At 38.4% G+C, this 18,396-nt stretch overlaps 1 protein-coding gene across 2 annotated transcripts; it reads left to right on the top strand.

The window, feature by feature from the left end:
• The first annotated feature begins 1,149 nt into the window (after positions 1–1,149).
• On the top strand, positions 1,150–17,593 carry LOC122642508. 2 transcript variants are annotated; one of them, XM_043836007.1, is made up of 6 exons: positions 1,150–1,340; positions 1,438–1,488; positions 6,157–6,208; positions 6,280–6,350; positions 6,517–6,562; positions 17,266–17,593. In XM_043836007.1, the coding sequence occupies exons 1-6, from the start codon at positions 1,215–1,217 to the stop codon at positions 17,406–17,408; spliced, it is 489 nt and encodes a 162-aa protein (XP_043691942.1). In that variant the 5' UTR covers positions 1,150–1,214; the 3' UTR covers positions 17,409–17,593. The 2 variants fall into 2 exon arrangements, with proteins under 2 accessions (XP_043691942.1, XP_043691943.1); XM_043836008.1 differs by having other exon boundaries at positions 1,154–1,340; positions 6,280–6,338.
• The last annotated feature ends 803 nt before the right edge of the window (positions 17,594–18,396 follow it).

Raw genomic sequence — 18,396 nt, 5'->3', positions numbered from 1 at the left:
CCAATCCAATTTTTCAAAAATTGGTTCAAATACAATACTACATGTGCAATCTTCTTGTTCTAGCATAATTTTTGGATATTACCTAAAGGGTTTTGTTTTGTCTAACCATGGTTGATGTCTAACCATGGTTGATTATACTAAGACTACAACTAGACGGAGTTACCTTCTTTCATACATATAGGGACAAACTTCTTCATACTATAAGGGGCAAAAATGATATTACTCCTTATGACTGAAGTTTGCACCCAAAAAGAAAAAATTATGGCTAACGTTCAATGATATCATGTATGTATTTGGTCAACGTCAGATGGTTACAATTTCAGTAAAATAATGTTTGGTTTCCTTTGATCCATACAAGATCTCGATAATACGGTTTAAGAGGAAATAACCTACTGAAACAAATAAGGTTGAGTAAGATATTACAGCCCCGTGAAGATACAGTCTCACAATGTCAATTTTCGTATCTTTCAATATTTTTTGCATAACTTAACAAAGAAACCCATATTAGGTAATTTCACATAACTCAATAAAAACACACGAATACAGGGTTTAGTATGATTTAAGTTTGTTTCGGTTTAAATGGGTTACACTTTATTTAGTTTGGTTCAAACAATTATATTTTCAGTATAAAATTGAACCGAAATTTTTTTTTTGGGTGAGAAATCTGAACTGAATCAAATCAAATGAAAATTTACTTTTTTCCCAAAATAAAAATTGGGAGAATGTTCTCTACGTTAGGGGTGCAGGCTGCGCTCAGACACATGGTGGTGAGCACAATGACCACCAATTTTTATCTTATACGGTTCCCTAACCGGTGTTGTTCCCCAGTGCCTTTCACAAGAGGAGGGTGGACCCCACCTAGGCAGAGTGTTCTGTCAGGTGCCTCGTGTAGGTCCCACCCCCCTCTTGTGAGAAACACTAGGGAACCGCACCGGTCAGGAAACCGTAGACGATAACGATTCCAATGACCACCCTGCCCCCTTAAGTGGCAGGCCCATGTGTCTGGGCGCAGCCTGCGGTGCGACACACAGAACATGAGCCCATAAAAATTAACCGAATTTGTTCGATTCGATTATACACTTATAAATGGGCAGTTAGGTTTCGGTTCTAAATTGATACCCTAACGTGCACGCATCGTAATGTATATTTCTGTTGTCTTGTGCGGGCGCTCGTTACTCGTTCCTAGCGGATCCTAACAGAGAGAAGTTGATGCGATGGGGACGAGGGAGGTATATGAGCAGAAACTCAGGTCTGGTAACCTCTACCACGACCCCACCATAAACCCTGGCCTTGGATCCGCTCGCTGCCCTCGTTGTCTCTCCCTCTTAAACCCTCGTCTGGTAATTGTCCTCCTTAACTTAACTCATCCGCAACCTAACTGTTCGATGAAATTCTTCTTAGAGCATTTATTCTGAATCTTCATTCACATTGTGGCAGGAAAAAGGAGAGTGGAACATCACTTCTGTTTTACACGATGCGACTGCCGTGGTATGTTCTCGATTCTTGTATGAATTCGATAAACATAGATAGATGGACAGGTAGATATAAATACATTGATACGTTCTTTTTGTTCATTATTGAATAACGGTATAGAATTATGCATACCCACTTCGATGATGGAGCCTCTTTGTGCTATGACGCTTTCCCAAACTCAACTGTGCTGCTAACTTGGCATTACAAATTCAGTTTGTCTGTTACAATTACGAAGCCACTGGATACTGTCCTACAAACTCAGCAACGTCATCCAGTAAATGCTTGCTCCTCTGTTTGCTGACCATATCACCATACTTGAAGAGAATTCCGTAATTTGTTTCTCTTAATTGTTTTTCGAACACTCATGCTAAATATAATTTTTTTTTTGAGAAAAAAATAACAAAAGAGATTCAACTGAATGAGAGATGAGGGATGTAGAGAAACATGAGAGGAGAAGATGGAAGAGGAATGAAACATCTTTCTTTTTTTTTGGGGGGGGGGGGAGTTGGGTGGTCTTAAACAGGAGTACTTGTCTCTATGTTGATGGTGTTTTAAGTATTTCAATTTTTTGGATCAGTTTTGTTTTTTTTTTTTTTAATCTCTATTTCTATAAGGCATAGTCTGAGGACTTTTGTATGATCTGAGTTTGGCTTCACCCTTCAAATTAGGAAATTGAGTTCCCCCAGTAGTATAGGCACAATAGTTTAGATATAGATGAAATACAGTGAATAGTTCTCATCACAATGATGGCTGTATTAGCGTTTAAAATAATGATCAAAGAAAAAGAAATTTTCTAATGTTCAAGAGGACAAGAAAAAGAAAAGAGAAATAAGTTGCTGGTTTGTGTTAAATGTTCCTACAACAACAACTCAGCCTTATCCCAACTAAATGAGGTTGGCTACATGGATCCATATCCTACATTCAACTCTGTTTGAGGTTATACTTGATACAAGGCCTAAGCTATGCATGTCTTTCCTCACCATTTCTCCTAGGATCATTTTAGGTTTGCCCTTTGCTCTCTTTTAGTTCCTTCATTCTAAATCAAACCACTCCTCCGTATTGGAGCATCCAAAGGCCTCCATTGAACATGGCAATGCCACCTCAAACAACTTTCTCGTATTTTATCATGTATCAGAGCTACTCCTTAATAAGCTTTAATATGATCATTCTTAGTTTTGCCACACATCCATCTCAACATCCTCATCTCTGCTTCATTGAGTTTATCTACATAATGCTTCTTAACTGCCCAATAATCCGCTTCATACATCATAGCCGGTCGTATAATTGTCTTATAAAATTTTTCATTTTAGGTTTGCCCTTGGCTCTTTTAGTTCCTTCATTTTAAATCAAATCACTCCTCCGTATTGTAGCATCCAAAGGCCTCCATTGAACATGGAATGTCACCTCAAACGACTTTCTCGTATCTTATCATGTATCGGAGCTACTTGATGCAGATTCATCATCAAATAAGGCTTGTTTCATTGGGAATAAGTCTAGGGTTGAGTTACATACATGTTGGGCCTTTGATCCCAAGGGTTTTCTATGTATTAGGCCACTTTAGTGGGCCTGAAATAGGGGTATATAGGTTGCATACGGGATTAGCCCAATACTTAGTTTTTATTTTGTGTTTTTAATTGAACCGGTTTAAATTGGTTACATCCAATTGGTTCAATTGGTCTAATTTAAGTGAAGTGATCCTATTGGCTAAGAGGTTCTTATATCCTATTGGCTACTAGGGAATCTTCTTTATTTTAAGTAGTTTAAGTTGTTTTAAGTCATTAGGACTCTATTTTGAGTCTATTTGAGTTTCCTAGTCAGTTTAAGTTGCCTAATAGGTTAGGGATAAGGTTAGGCCATTCCTTTTTAGTGTCTAAGTCTATTTTTGAGTCTTCTATATAAGTTTGTAAGGGAGGCCAGCATTGTACACGAATTTGATTAATGAAAAAGCTTTTGTTTGCTGCCATAGTCGCTCTCGCTCTGCTCTGTTGAGTGAACCTTGTGAGTAATATCAAGGCTACCTTGTGGGTAATATCAAGGTGAAGGGATTGGTGGACTCCGATTGACTCCTTGCATCTTGTAGATCGGGAGGTCCTTCTTCTAGTTCTTCAAAGCTGCTACCATTGAAGATTTAATCTTTCAAGTAAGTAGTTTATTAATTCAGCATTTAACCTTCTTCTTCTAATCCTTTAACCTAAGCTCCATCTACTCCTATTATCACCCCTTCCATTAATCCATAGATCCATTAGAACCCTAAAACCCTAAATCCAATTCTGCCCTAAATTGTAGAATTTTGTAACTCATCCAAACCCTAACTTCTTTATACCAAAATAACCCCTTAGACCTGCCCATTAATACCCTATAAACCTCTTTCCTAAAATCTGCCCCTAAACCCTAGATCTTACAAACAGTCCATTTTCATAAGGCATCCTACCCAAAACCCTAGAATTCCAACCTCAACCAAATTTGATCCAACTTATACCATTAGACTCATAAAATTCTGCACATCATTATCAAATAAAACCCTAAGTCGAAACCCTAACCATAACCCTAATTTTGCCCTAATTAGCCTAAGCTATCCCAATCGGCCAGCCTTGTTAAGAGATCCTACTACCTTGGTTCCTAGTGGGATTACTCCTACCTAGGACTACATTACTACTCCTTAATCAGCTTTAATATGAACATTCCTAGTTTTGCCACACATCCATCTCAACATCCTCATCTCTGCTACACTAAGTTTATCTACATAATGCTTCTTAACTTCCCAATAATCCGCACCATACATCATAGCCGGTCATATGACTGTCTTATAAAATTTTCCTTAAGTTATAAAGGAATACGTCAATCACACAAACTCCAGACGCACCTCTCCACTTCATCCATCCTATTTTAATTCTCTATGAAACATCATCCTCTATATCACCTTTTTCATTTATGATTGAGTCTAGATACCTAACATAATCACTTTGCGGAATCTCTGTCTCGTCAATTTTCACCACCTCATTATCCGACCTACTGTAACTAAAGTTACACACAATGTACTCCGTCTTCATTATATTTATCTTAAAACCTTTTGATTCCAAGGTTGATCTCCATAATTCCAACTTGGCATTAATCCTTGTGATGTAGATCTAAGCCTCCTTGAATTGAAGAAGCCACCCTAAACCTAGGGTTATAGTAGGAGCCTTAGTATAGCCTATACTTAGTTTATTTCAGTTATACTTAGTTTTATTTTTTGTTTTGTAATTGAACCGGCTCTAATTGGTTGCAACCTTGAGCCGGTTCAATTACAAAACAGAAAATAAAACTAAGTATAACTGAAATAAACTAAGTATAGGCTATACTAAGGCTCCTACTATAACCCTAGGTTTAGGGTGGCTTCTTCAATTCGAGGAGGCTTGGATCTACATCACCTTGCTGTTGTCTCATCCACCAAAACAAAATCATCAACAAAAAACATACATCATGGAACCTCATCTTAAATGTCTCTAGTTAAATCATTTGTGATAAACGCAAACAAATAAGGGCTTAAAGCTGATCCTTGATGTAACCCAGTTTTAATTAGGAATTAACTACCTTGACCCCCACACTTCTTTCACTAGTCACAACACGAATCATATATATTTTAATTATGTCCACATATTTACTTGAAACACTTCTCCTTTAGTACTACCAGATTAACTCTTTAGGGGGTTTATCATAAGATTTTCATAGGTCAATAAAGACCATATGGAGATCCCTCTTGCAATCTCTAAATCTTTCCATGAGTCTCCTAAGTAAGTAAATAGCTTCTGTCGTGGATCTTCTTGGCATAAAACCAGATTGGTTCTCCATAAGTAGTTTCTTGTCTTAGGTGGGTTTTAATAACCCTCTTGCATAATTTCATAGTATGACTCATTAGTTTTATGCCTCTATTGTTATTGCAGCTCTGAATATCACCTTTATTTTTGTAAATTGGAACCATAATGCTTCTCCTTCATTCATTTGACATTTTCCTTGTGCTCATAATCTTATATTCTTATTATACAGTTTGGTTAGCCAAGATAAACCACAGATTCCTAAGCTTTTCCATACTTCTCTTGGGACCTCATTTGGGCCTAGTTCCTCACCTACCTTCATCCTCCTGAAAAGCTTCTTTTACTTTAGACACCCTAATCTTTCATACATATCTACGGCATGTGGTTTTCTTGATGGGTAATCCAGTCTTCCAGGACACTATTACTTAAAACAGTAGCCATTAGCAACCTACTATAGTATAGGAGGAACGAATTCAAATTCCTTTGGAACAGGAACATTTAACATGTGTTAAATGTAACACTTACTAAATTATAGAGCACAGTCCCATCATTCAGGACTCATCAATTACGGTTACTACCCAAAATTTTAATTAAATGTACAATCCTAACCATCAAATCTTTGCCCCTTTGTTATTGAATTTTTTATAGATTGTGCTCTATAATTTAGTAGGTGCTACTATACCTGGAAAATCTTGGGATCTTCTGATCCGTAGAATTTTACGTTTTGGGCCTATCTTTTGGACGTTTCCATGGTGATGGATGCACCCACTGAAATGGCTGCAATCGAAGTTTGTAGAAATATATTACTTGAACATGCTCAATGAGTTATTGCTTTCTGAGTAGACTGCTGCAATCCTGTTATTGATTTACTGAACTATCCATTGAATAGGCTGGCACAGGTGCTGGTGCAATGCTTAGTGCAGTCCATGGCTTCAATACAGGTATAATTACATGACCTTTTTCCAAATTTTTTTTATAGGGAGTCTTTTCTAATGAAAATTGTTCATTGCAGGAATTCCATTTGTCCAGAAACATGTGAAGGGACCCAAGTGGCTTCCTTTTCTTATTGGGGTATCATCTCTTGTATACCTGATATACCTCTGTGCATTTTCTATTCCTTTAGAAAAGATAATAAATGCAGCCTTATGATTTCTTTGTGTAGCATTGCATGCATATACTTCTGTAAGCTTTTCTACTTTTATTGTCTTTTTTTTTTTAATTACACTAATGTTGTCTTCTTTATCAACAGCTTCCTCCATTGCTATTGTTTTCAGGTGCCAGTGCTGCATTTGGAGGTATGTCATTTTTCATTTTATGGGATTGTCCTGATTTTTTCATGTCATTTGAGTGGATGACTATGTAGTAGGTACATGTAGTCTGTATGCAGTTGCACAGCTTCTTTAGCTTATTTTACAAGAATCCCTTTTTTATGATATTTCATGTTATTCTCTTGTATAACCTACTAGATTATAATACGCTGCATATGATTAGCTTATTACACTTCTGTTAGAGGGAGGCCTGTATTGTTTGTTTGTTACATTTTGATTGCAAATAAAGTTACTTCTATCACATGTATTATGAGATTTTGTGTCTTCATAATTATATCTATCTTCATTTCTTAATGGAGGTTTTCTACTAAAGGGGGCATTTCTTTACCTATCTCAGATTTTTTTTTGCTTGAATATCTCCCCAGATTACCAACTACCAATTTCATTGGTTTCCCACCTAAAATTATAAAATAAATAAAATTGAAAATAAAAACCCCATAAGTGTGGTCCTTTCAAATGCACATCTCAATCAAGTGTCCTCTTTTCTTTCTTTATTTTTTAAAGTTTTTATGTTTATATTTTGATAAAGAAAAAAAACCCAATGGTATTTTGGCTATAGTTGCGTAAATATTGTTGTCTTGGGTTAAACCTGAACCTAATGAATTTTAGTATTGTTTGTGTTAGCTTTGGGTTGTCAATTATTAGTCTTATTCTTAATTTTAGCCGTCTTTATTTTTCTTTCTGACATCAAAACTATATTTCTATTCTATTTATTTTGTCTTTTCTTTGGGCCAATTTTTTAGGGTTAAAAAACTCACATGTTTAACATGATCTGTGTCATTTGAGCATCAATTACCTTTCCAATGATTATATCTCCAACCTGTTCTGAATTTTGTATTGTTGAAATACTTGTAGTTACAACCTATGATGGGATTTTAATTTTTCTATTATAATGTGATCAGAAGTCTCAGATTAATACTTACTAGATAGGAAGTAGGTCTTGATGCTTAACCACTCCCCCATAAATATTGTTTCCACCTTTTTGTTTTTTTTGGGTGGATAGAAAATTTATTAAACCCAAAGGGGAAAGATATTACATCACACATGAAAGATCAGCAACAAAAAGATCAAGCAAAATACAGGGCTAAAAAATAAGAATCGATAATGAAACAAGACTCGAAGGAGGAACTAAAAGACCAACAATCCATAAACCACAAACCAAAGATCACGTACCAACTACCCCTAAACCAATAAAGTGAACACTAGGGGCGGAGGGTAATAAAATGCAGGGGGACATCCCTGGTGGAAGCAATCAACCTATTTCTCTTACTCTTCTTACAAGGGACAAGGATTGTGAGAGCCTTCTGATGAACCTCAAAGCTGATAGGGGACCATATTTGCTGATAGGTGCCGACAAATTTTCCCATCTCCTTATGTTCCTATCCCAACAAATATGATAAATGGTAGCACAAAATGCCAGTTTGCCAATAGAATCATAGACAGACTTCCCTTTAAAATGAGAAAGCTCCCACCCCCACTCCCTGAAAAAGGGCAGACTCTGACAAGAGGAAGGCCAACACTTTACAAGAATACCCTCCTAGACAACTTTCGAAAAAAGGGCATCTGAAGAAGAGATGATTGATGTCTTCTTCAGCACTCCAATAGAGGCAGCAGTTGGGAATACAAATTGATATATGGATAAGGAAGAATTGAGTTGAAAGGGTTGAGTTGAGGAACCTCCAAGCAATGAAACTATTTCTAGAGATGAAACTCTTCCCCCAAATAATACAGGGCCCCCCTGCCCCTGGGTCTGTTATGGACAAGGTGAAGATCAGCCTAGGCTTTTGAGAGGGCAGGGGACGTAGGGTTCCGGATTCCAAACACCCTCCCAAAGAATGGTGGGAACTTTTGCGAACCTATTTGATCCAGCATCGTACCGGATGCAGTCCTCGAAACAAGATATGAGAACACCCTTGGGATGCCATGAATCCAACCAAAGAAGAGTGCCCTCCCCATCATCAATATAGGATTTGATACAATCTATCACCAGAGGCCTCAATTGAAGCATCTTTCTCCATGACCAGGAAGAGTCCGAAGAGAACTAGACAGTCCAAAGGGTCTCTCTTTTTTGAGTAGCCTAGAATAAATCCACTCCACCTTGATAGAATCCTCTTTTGTTGCAACTTTCTAAAGTAGCTTGATCAAAGTAGCCTTGTTCATCTCAATAACTCTCCTAATACCAAGATGTCCCTCATCTTTTGGGAGACAGACATATTCCCAACTGCACATGTGTAAGAATTTTGAACCAAGGTTCAAGAACCCGGTTTCGGTACTGGTTTCGCCCAGCCAAAAAACCGAGTCGGGTTGAGATCTCGGCGAGTTGGTGCATTTTTTTTTTAATATGAAGGCTGGTTTCGGTGGGTTTTAGACCTAGTTTGGGCCTGAAACTTGGTACTCAGCCTATTCTAGACCATTTAAACACAATGACACCATCAGATTTTGCAAAAACAAAGTCCAAATAGGAGTTTGTCTTAGTGGGAAACTAGGACAGATACTTATTTATGCAAAAAACCAGGACATGCACTTTATTTATTTCTAATATCATTTAAGTAATTGTTTTTTATATTTGTTATTTCATTTACTTTAGATATTATTCATAAATACACAAACACCCCCTATTTGAATCCAAGAAAACTAGTTAAAAAATAAAATTCCAAAAGGATAAAAGGTCAATAGCCCAGGTCAAGAGCAAAAACTAGATTTTCGACGGTAGGTGCAATTTTCAACTTTTAAATGTTGAGGTTTTTCTCAAATAAAAAATTCCATAAATCTTAATATGGTAGAACATTGCTAAAAACTAAAAGTTCGGTAAAATATTCATTTGTTTTGATGTCTAAAAAAATATTTTCATTCAGAACGATTTTGATGGCAGTCATGCACACCAATTTAGGTTTGATCGAAATATAACTCCTTCAATATAAATCAGATTTAAGCAATCTTGGATTTGTTTGAAAGCTTTATTAGGCATAAATAAAGTGCCTGCCCTGGTTTCTGGCATAAGTAAGTATCTGTCCTATTTTCTGGTATAAATAAGTGTTTGTATACCAAGGTTTGCAAGAATAAGTATCTGTATACCAAGGTTTCCCACTGAGATGACCGAGATCTCGGCCGAGACACTGTATTTCCCCATTTCGCCTTCAATCTGATCTTGGTTTTTGAAAAAATCGAGATATTACCGAGATCTCGACGAGTTCTTGAACTATGTTTTGAACTTTCTTGGACTTTCCACAGAAAGGAGCACGTCAAAGATTCAAATTTTTTTTAATGATGGATTTGGGGGTCCCAAAGACACCTGTCCAAGATAAATATAATGCTTGCATGACTGACCTGATCAGTTCCAATTTACCAGCATAAGAAAGCAGCCTGCTCTTCCAAAGCTGGAGCCTCTTACGAAGCCTGTCAAGGATGGGCATACAACGGTGCACAGTAAGCTTTGAGGCAATCAAGGGCAAACCTAAATATTTGACCAGGAGATTACCCAAGGGAAGCAGTTGCTCGAATTCTCTCCCTCTTGGCATAAAAAACCCCCGCAATGTAGATGACCGACTTGAGGGGATTGATTTTAAGCCCATAAATCCCAGAAAACTTTTGAATAAGCCATTATAGAGACCTTGGATTCCGACTGGGCTTTTGAGAAAATCATCATGTTTACAGCAAATATAAGGTGGGTGAGATTCATAACCCTAAACTTCCCTAAGGGTTTTAGAGAATTCGTCTCAACCATGCGGAGAAGACTCTTGGACAACCCTTCCATGGCAATTGTAAAATGAGGGGAGAAAGAGGACACCCTTGGTGAACCCCCACGGAGGACTCAAAGTAACCAACCGGTGTACCATTAACTAGGATGGAAATATGAGTAGTGGAGATACATTTGAGGACCCAATGGGTAAAACAAGGGGGAAAATCCATAGACTCCAGAGTACTCTTTATGTACTCTCATTTGATAGTGTTGAAAGCCTTCCGATATCCAACTTAAGCAATGTAGAGAGAGGTTGAGATTTTCTATGAAAGCCTCTAGCGATTTCTTGGCTAAGGAGGATGGTGTCCTCAATATTCTTCCTAGGGATAAAGGTAGTTTGGTTAATATTGACAATATCATGCAATACCCTCTTCAATTTATTGGCAAACACTTTTGCAATAAATTTGTAGAGAAGGTTATTGAGGGAAATGAGACGAAAAGCTGAGACTGTGGCAGCATCCTTAATTTTTGGGATGAGGCAAATGAAAGAGTGGTTAATTCCACAAATCTTGTCAAGATGAAAGAAAAAGCTACGGAGCATACTCATCAAATCATCTTTAATGATATCTCAGGCCGAGAGGAAAAACCCCATATTGAACCCATAAGTACCCGGGGCCTTTTGAGCCTTGTGACTTTTAATGGCAAGGACAATTTCTTCATTTGAAGGGATACCCGAGAAGAACCCCTTCTGGGTGGGGGAGAGCCGCTTAAAAGAGATGTCGGTGGTTGGAGGACGCCCCCATAGGTTGATCTCTTCTAGATAATGTCGGTGGTTGGAGGAGACTCCCATAGGTTGATCTCTTCTAGATAATGTCGGTGGTTGGAGACCCCAGTGGTCCATGTTGGCCCAAGATGCCAATTGACCATTCTAACCCAAGATTAGGGATTGGATGGAAAATTTTGGGAACTTTAACTAATCCTTCATTTTCCTTCTCCTTTTGGGTGGAAAATTAAGAAGAGAAAAGAATGCAGTTCTTGGAAAGTGCGAACACTAGTCTTTGCTTTTACTTCTTTTACGTCTAACCAAACATAGCTTTGATGAAAATGGTTATACTGCATCATGCTTCTTGAACATGTCTCAATCTCTTATCTAGCAAGATAACCATTATATATATATCCCTCTTTGGGTACTAGTTTTACCTTAAAGGCTTAAATGTTGGAAAGTGTAGGTTTTCTCAAACACATCCTCTCTCTTCCTGGACAACCAAAGCATGACCAATAAATTATCAACTGCCATCAATGAAACTGTATCATACCAGATCTACCTACTTGCTTAAAATAAACTTCATCTGATTTGTATTGTTGGTTGTCCATCCCACCTGCATGGATATATATGCAACCCCAATTGGTCCACCACCTTAGTGACGATGATGGTTTCACTATCTTCATCCATCTCCAAATTATAAAAATGGTTACCACACTTTGGTGTCAACCTGAATAATGTTTGCAACTCACTGTTACGTATCTGTTAAGTTGGGAAATAAGAGCCTGCAACGGCTATGTTGAAGTGGTCAAAGAACACCGAGTCTATTGGGTAGTGTTAGCATGGGTTTGTTAAGTGGATTGTTAAACCACGTTGTCTTATCCCTATTTTGTTGCTGAATCGGCAATGGTTGTAACAATCCGGCTGGTGCCACATGTTCAGCCTTATTGCACTGACAAACATCACACCCAGCAATGTATTCCTTTATGCCTCACCTCATTCCTTTCCAATAAAAGTTCGAATGAACCCAGTGAAGTGTCTTTTGAAAGCCCTCATGAGTACTGATGTGCAGCTGGCCAATAATATCAGGAATTAAGTCGGAATTTTCAGCAATGTAAATTCTGTCCTTAAAGAAAATAATCCCATCTGTGTATCTCCAAGGCTCAACGGCTTCCCCATCTAAAATACGCAGAACTAATTCCTTTAAGTTAGGAATAGTATTCACCTCCTCCTTAATTGTTTCCACCCAATTAGGTAGAGGATGAGAATTAGCCACCAATTCCCCTATTTCTTCTCTTCTTGACAAAGCATATGCTACAATAGTGTCTTTCCCTTTTTTATATTCAATGATGAAGTCAAATCCCATGAGTTTGTACAGCCATCGTTGTTGGGCATCACCATGAACTCATAATGCCCCTAATGAGTTCGAAAAGCCGTCTTCGACATAGCTGAAGGATGAACCCTGATTTGATGATATCCGGAGTGTAAATCGAGCTTCGAATAGAATTTTGCACCATATAATTCGTCCAATAATTCATTGATCATAGGAATTGGATACTTGTCTTTAATGGTGATTTTGTTGATAGCGCAATAATCCACACAAAAGCTCCAAGATCCATCATGCTTCTTTACTAAGATCACTGGCGATGAGTATGGGCTATTACTGGGGCGGATTATTCCTGAGGAAAGCATCTCCGTTACGAGTCGTTCAATCTCAACCTTCTGGTAATGAGGAATTGAGGATACTGGTAAGGCTTGACACACACAGGAGCACTCCCTGGGACCAAGGGAATTTTATGGTCTTGAATACATGGCGGTGAAAGTCCTGAAGGTTCTTCAAACACGTCCTGAAATTTCTTGAGGAGTTGCAACAATTTTGGATTCTTGTTAGCCGTATTAGGGGCTGAATTTGAAACTTTTGAAAGTGGGCATGGGGGTCCCATAGCAATGCCTTGCTGTCTCTTTCTCACAAGCTGATTGAGCTTTAACTCCCCAACCACCTTATCATCAGGAACCAATAAGCCTTGAAGAGTAACCTCTTTGTTATCCACCTTAAAGTTCATCTGTAATTTTGAAAAATCCCACAGAATGGGTCCTAGTGTTCTCAACCACTGGGTACCCAGCACCACATCATACCCTTCTAATGGAAGTAAATAAAAATCCAAAAAAATAGGCACACCTTGAAAATTTAATTTCACATTAGTGCACTTACCTGGGTCGACAACTTCTCACCAGAAGCAACTTCCACCTCAAATCTAGCTCCCATCACAGGTTGTAGACCCACCTTCTTAGCCATTAACTCACTCATGAAATTGTGAGTGCTACCCGAATCCACTAATACAGTCGCGACCATGTGTCCAATGACCCCCTTGACTCGCATCGTTTCTGGTGTTCGAGTTCCAGAAATCGCATGGAGCGATATTTCAGGTACCTCTCCCACCGTCTCATTGATGAGCTCGTCCTCCTCCATAAAAACGTCATCATCATCTTCTTCACCACAAGCCTCAATCAAAAATAATGTTTTGCATCGATGGCGAGGGCTATATTTTTTATTGCAGTTGTAACATAAGCCCTTGGACTGTCGTTCTTGTAGCTCCGCAGGGGTCATACGCCTGACAGGAAGCAATGGATGGTTGGATACCCCTTCGCTAGAAGATAGAACATTCTTTTTGGACTCTAGCGGTACAGCTTGCTGTTGGGATAAATTACGAGCTTCAAATACTCGAGCCAATCCGATTGCGGCAGATAATGAGTCGGAGCGTCCAGCTAGCACATCAGCCCCTATGCTAGTTTTTAAGCCAGCGACAAAACAACTGACTTGTCTATCCTGTGGTAGTGAGCCCACCTTGGATAAGAGTTTCTCAAATTGGGACTGGTAATCTCACACAGACCCAGTCTGTTGGAGTTTAATTAAATCTCCAAAAAATCTTGGAACTGTGAGGGTCCAAAACGAGAGTGCAGACTGAAACAAAAATCCTTCCATGAGACGGTTCCCGACTCCTGTCGGAGTAGTTGGTACCACAATTGCGCCTCTCCCTCAAGGTGAAATGATGGTAACGCCACCCTATCATCCTCAGAAGTATCATGAAATTGGAAGAATTGTTCAGTACGACACACCCAACTGGTCGTATCGTCACCGCCATTGTAGCGAGGGAAGTCCAGCTTGACGAGCCTTGGTGTGAATGAGGGATGTGAGCCCGTATGCGCGTACCACCATTGGATCCCGTTCTACCACCCGTACCACCTCTTGGAGCTGAAGAAATTTCCCCAACCTCTCAAATGGGTAACCACTCAAAAAGCTCAGATAATTTCTCCATAATTTGGTTCTGCCCACTCACAAGAGAGCCAACATCAAGCTCTAGTTTCTCAACCCGCTGATCCATACTGAGGCTCTGGTACCACTTTGGTATGGAGTCAGTCCGTTTACCTATCTTGTAGGAGAGATAAAAGGAAAAGAGTAGCAGAAATATAAGATTAAGGCTCTTCGAGGGAACCTTGGCCTCTGTGTTACACAAGTGTGTGGATAAAATCTGATGCCTTTATTAACAATAGTTAGTTCTCTAACAACTAACAAGCAACAAAGTAGGGATAAGACGACGTGGTTTAATTAGTGGAGTCCCAAAGATGCTGAACCTTTGGTGGGATCCCCCTAGAAAAAGCAATCAAATGTCACTGCCTCATGAAGTAATCCATAGGAATGCCCTGGAAAGCCTCCAAAGTAGTAGCCCAGCAAGCTGTCCTCATCATGATCAGTTGTAGCACCTTGTGTGGGCCATATTACGAGACCTTAAATATCTGATTTCTCTCCTCCCAAATAGACCACAGACACTGGAAAGTCAAATGCAACATTAGTCTGGTCATGATTCTTGTTTGTCTAGTACTTTCTCTGCCCTTTTATCCTCTTTAACTAGAAAACTGTGATCATGACACTCAAAAGAATGATGTACTGTGCTTCCATACTTCAGAACTCTTTTTTCTTCACTTGCGTTCTTCAGTCAGTTGTGTAGTACTAGACTTACTGTCAGCATCTCCTGCTTCAACATTATTCTGCTGGAATGCTGATCTTTTCAATCTGCCTCATTCTGTTGGGCAATATGGCATGATACATGGTAAGAGTCCTGCTTCAGAAAGATCTGAATAAATTTATTGCCTTAATGCACCGGTACACATAACAACCATAACTTTCTCATCCTATTAAGTCAGGATAAGTTAGGTAATAGTAAAACTTTGTATTCTTCCATCAAAGTGCTTTCCTGCTTCAGCAGTCAAGATGTGGATGGACTTCCTAGTCGCTACTTGGGGTCCGAAGAATTTTTTTTTTGGGGGTGGGGTGGGGGGCAGGGCAGATTAATAGTGTGATGTATTCAGAAAATTAAAATATAATGGAGGATAGAGTATGGGAAAGAGTGGATGGTTTTTGGACATTACCTCTAACAAATCCTGGAATGAATATCCCCCTGTTTTGTTGAGTCATTAGCCAATATATTGTAAGCATCACCTTCAAATTCCCGAGTGTAATGTAACTAAGCCGTTCCTTGGGTTCACTTCCTTTTGTCTTGTACTCTTATTGACCATACTTTTGCTCTCCCTTTATCGGACTGGAAATAAAGTTAATCTTCTCGATCTCAGTTAAGATATTCCAGGTAAAAGGAATTTCTATTTTGTGTTCAGTAAAGAACTAATCTTAGTTACAGTTCCAATGAAAATCCTTGCTCCTTTTCCAGACCCTCATTCTTGTACTAAATAAAGTTAATCTTCTCGATCTCAGTTAATCCATTCCAGGTAAAGGGAATTTCTATTTTGTGTCCAGTAATGAACTAATTTTAGTTACAGTTCCAATGAAAATCCTGCACTTCTAATTTGGTTCCTTTTCCAGACCCTCATTCTTTTACTACTACTGTTCACCATCTAGTTGGTTGAAGTTTGTTGTGCCTCTCCTGATACCTGTGTGGGATTTCTAACCCTACAAGATCAACTTGGAGTTCTTGGGTCCTAATAGGTTCCAACTCTCAAGAACTAGGGTTTAGATTGGCCTCTTGAGAGATTATTGAATCTTGAAATCAAGATTTAAATAAGCTCAACAAGGCCTTATCCCAAGACATGGTACTAAATCTCGTTTCGTTTCGGTGTTTCGGCCTGACCGAAATTTCCGAGATATCGAAATTTCGTCGAAATATGGTATTTTTCTGTGGGTGTAAAATGCCAAAAATACCGAGATTTTCGAAATTTTCGAAACGAGATTACCGAAATTACCGAGATTTCAGAAATTTCAGAAACGAGATGACCGAAATTTCCGAAATATTGCACGTGACACTTTTAGTGACTTTTTCAATATCTCGCGATATATCGTGAGTCCACGATATTTATCGTCGATATCTCACGAGATATCGTCGAAATATGGTATTTTTCCATTTCGGATTGGTATCGTATCTCGGACAGCTCGAGATATACGAAATTTGGCGAAATATCGCCGAAATTTCACGAGATTTTGAACCTTGATCCCAACTAAAAGAGGGTCAGCTACATGAATCCACAATTTCCTATCAACTCTATATTAGGTCGTATTCGTTGTTCAATCAAAGACATCCATATCTTTTCTCACCACTTCTCCCTGGTCATTGACTGTTGAGAATGATGTGACAGAATATATATTGATCCTCACATGGTCAATGTGTTGGAGGGGCAAATTTAGTCTTAATAAAGTGCAGTTAGTGGGTTGTATGGGGGATTATTTTCACAAGTGGAGGTCCATTCAGTCTCCTTAGTTTTACACTTTGTTCTACGATTATATGAGTTGAATGATACATAACTGGATCACTTACTTTTATGACAACCCTCCATTATAAGCGAAATTAAAAGAGGGTCAGCTACATGAGTTCACATTTTCCTATCAACTCTATATTAGGTCGTATTCGTTGTTCAATCCAAGACATCCATATCTTTTCTCACCACTTCTCCCTGGTCATTGATTGTTGAGAATGATGTGACAGAATATATATATTGATCCTCACATGGTCAATGTGTTGGAGGGGCAAATTTGGTCTTAATAAAGTGGGTTTTATGGGGGATTATTTTCACAAGTGGAGGTCCATTCACAGTCTCCTTAGTTTTACACTTTGTTCCACAATTATATGAGTTGAATGATACATATCTGGATCACTTACTTTTATGACAAACCTCCTTTATAAACGAAATTAATTGAAATGAGGAACGTTTTGGTATTTGTAGGTTATGCAGTTCCAAAATTTGCGCAGCTCTCAGTGACATCTTATTATGCTGCCTCAAGTGCCTCACATTATGCAATATCTCACCTTACCAGGTATATTGAAGAAGCACACATTGCTCGCAATCTAAATCAAAGATCAAGGTGATCCCTTGTAGGTTTACTCAAGTCTGATTAGCCTCTTACTTTCAGTTTGTGAACAATCTCATATTTCTGGTTTGAGATTATGAGGCTGTCAAATGATGAAGTTCAGTGATAAAGCTGTGAATGACTGTAAATTAAACTTGCATCTTCTTGTTCAATTTCTTTGATGCAATATTTTAGCTTAAGTTGAGAATTCTCTGTAAGGTTCACTTTGCATATATGATAGTAACACCTTGAGCTGTTATTACACAAACCAATGGAAATATTTGATATTTTACACCGTGTAACTTGGTCTATTATATGAGTAATAAACCAATGGTTCTATTTGTTCTTTTACACCTTGTAACTTGGCGATTATATGAAACCAATGGTTCTATTTGTTCTTTTACAGCTTGTAACTTGGCTATTATATGAAATCTCTCTCTCTCCCCCCCTGGTCATGGCTCCCAGTCTTAATATTTGCTCAAATCATGGATAGCCAAACAGTTATTTCGCACTGAAATTTGAAAATAAAATGCCCATAATGTTTTTTTTCTCCAAGGATAAATTGAAAAGACAATGCACATTCACTGATCAGTGTCCTTGTTACAAAGCCAAGGCATCACAAAAGTTATTAGGTCACAAAGGAAGTGCCATGAAGTTCCAGTCTCAGTGGTACCACCAGTTTGAGTTCAAGAGCCGACAGGCACCTAACTGATTTGCAAACTTGAATATTGAAGGAGTCATCAATAAAGGGAGGTTTAGATTATCAAACTGTGTAGTATCCTTTGGGGTTTATGAACCTCATGTACATGATACCAACAACCCAATTTTAAAAGAGTAGGTAAGGGTGCAGTACATTAGAATCCAATGTTGGAAATGAGTCATTCATCAACTATATCTATCAAAGAAAAAGGAAAATCATTCACCAACTATGTTTTCTGTAAATGGAAAAATCAAATATCACAAGGATTGCAAGTCCACATTAATTTGAGACACTGAATTGTAACTAC

The sequence above is a fragment of the Telopea speciosissima genome, chromosome 10, assembly GCF_018873765.1.
Source record: "Telopea speciosissima isolate NSW1024214 ecotype Mountain lineage chromosome 10, Tspe_v1, whole genome shotgun sequence".
In the NCBI taxonomy this organism is placed as follows: domain Eukaryota; kingdom Viridiplantae; phylum Streptophyta; class Magnoliopsida; order Proteales; family Proteaceae; genus Telopea; species Telopea speciosissima.
Note: the sequence above shows the minus strand (reverse complement) of the source record. Positions and strands in the feature narration are given on the sequence as shown.

Excerpts from the sequence above, each read along its gene's own strand:
- LOC122642508 (XM_043836007.1), top strand. The coding sequence starts at position 1,215 with ATGGGGACGAGGGAGGTATATGAGCAGAAACTCAGGTCTGGTAACCTC. Across the intron at positions 1,489-6,156 it reads TACACGATGCGACTGCCGTG|GCTGGCACAGGTGCTGGTGC; the intron begins GTATGTTCTCGA and ends TCCATTGAATAG. Across the intron at positions 6,351-6,516 it reads TTATTGGGGTATCATCTCTT|CTTCCTCCATTGCTATTGTT; the intron begins GTATACCTGATA and ends CTTTATCAACAG.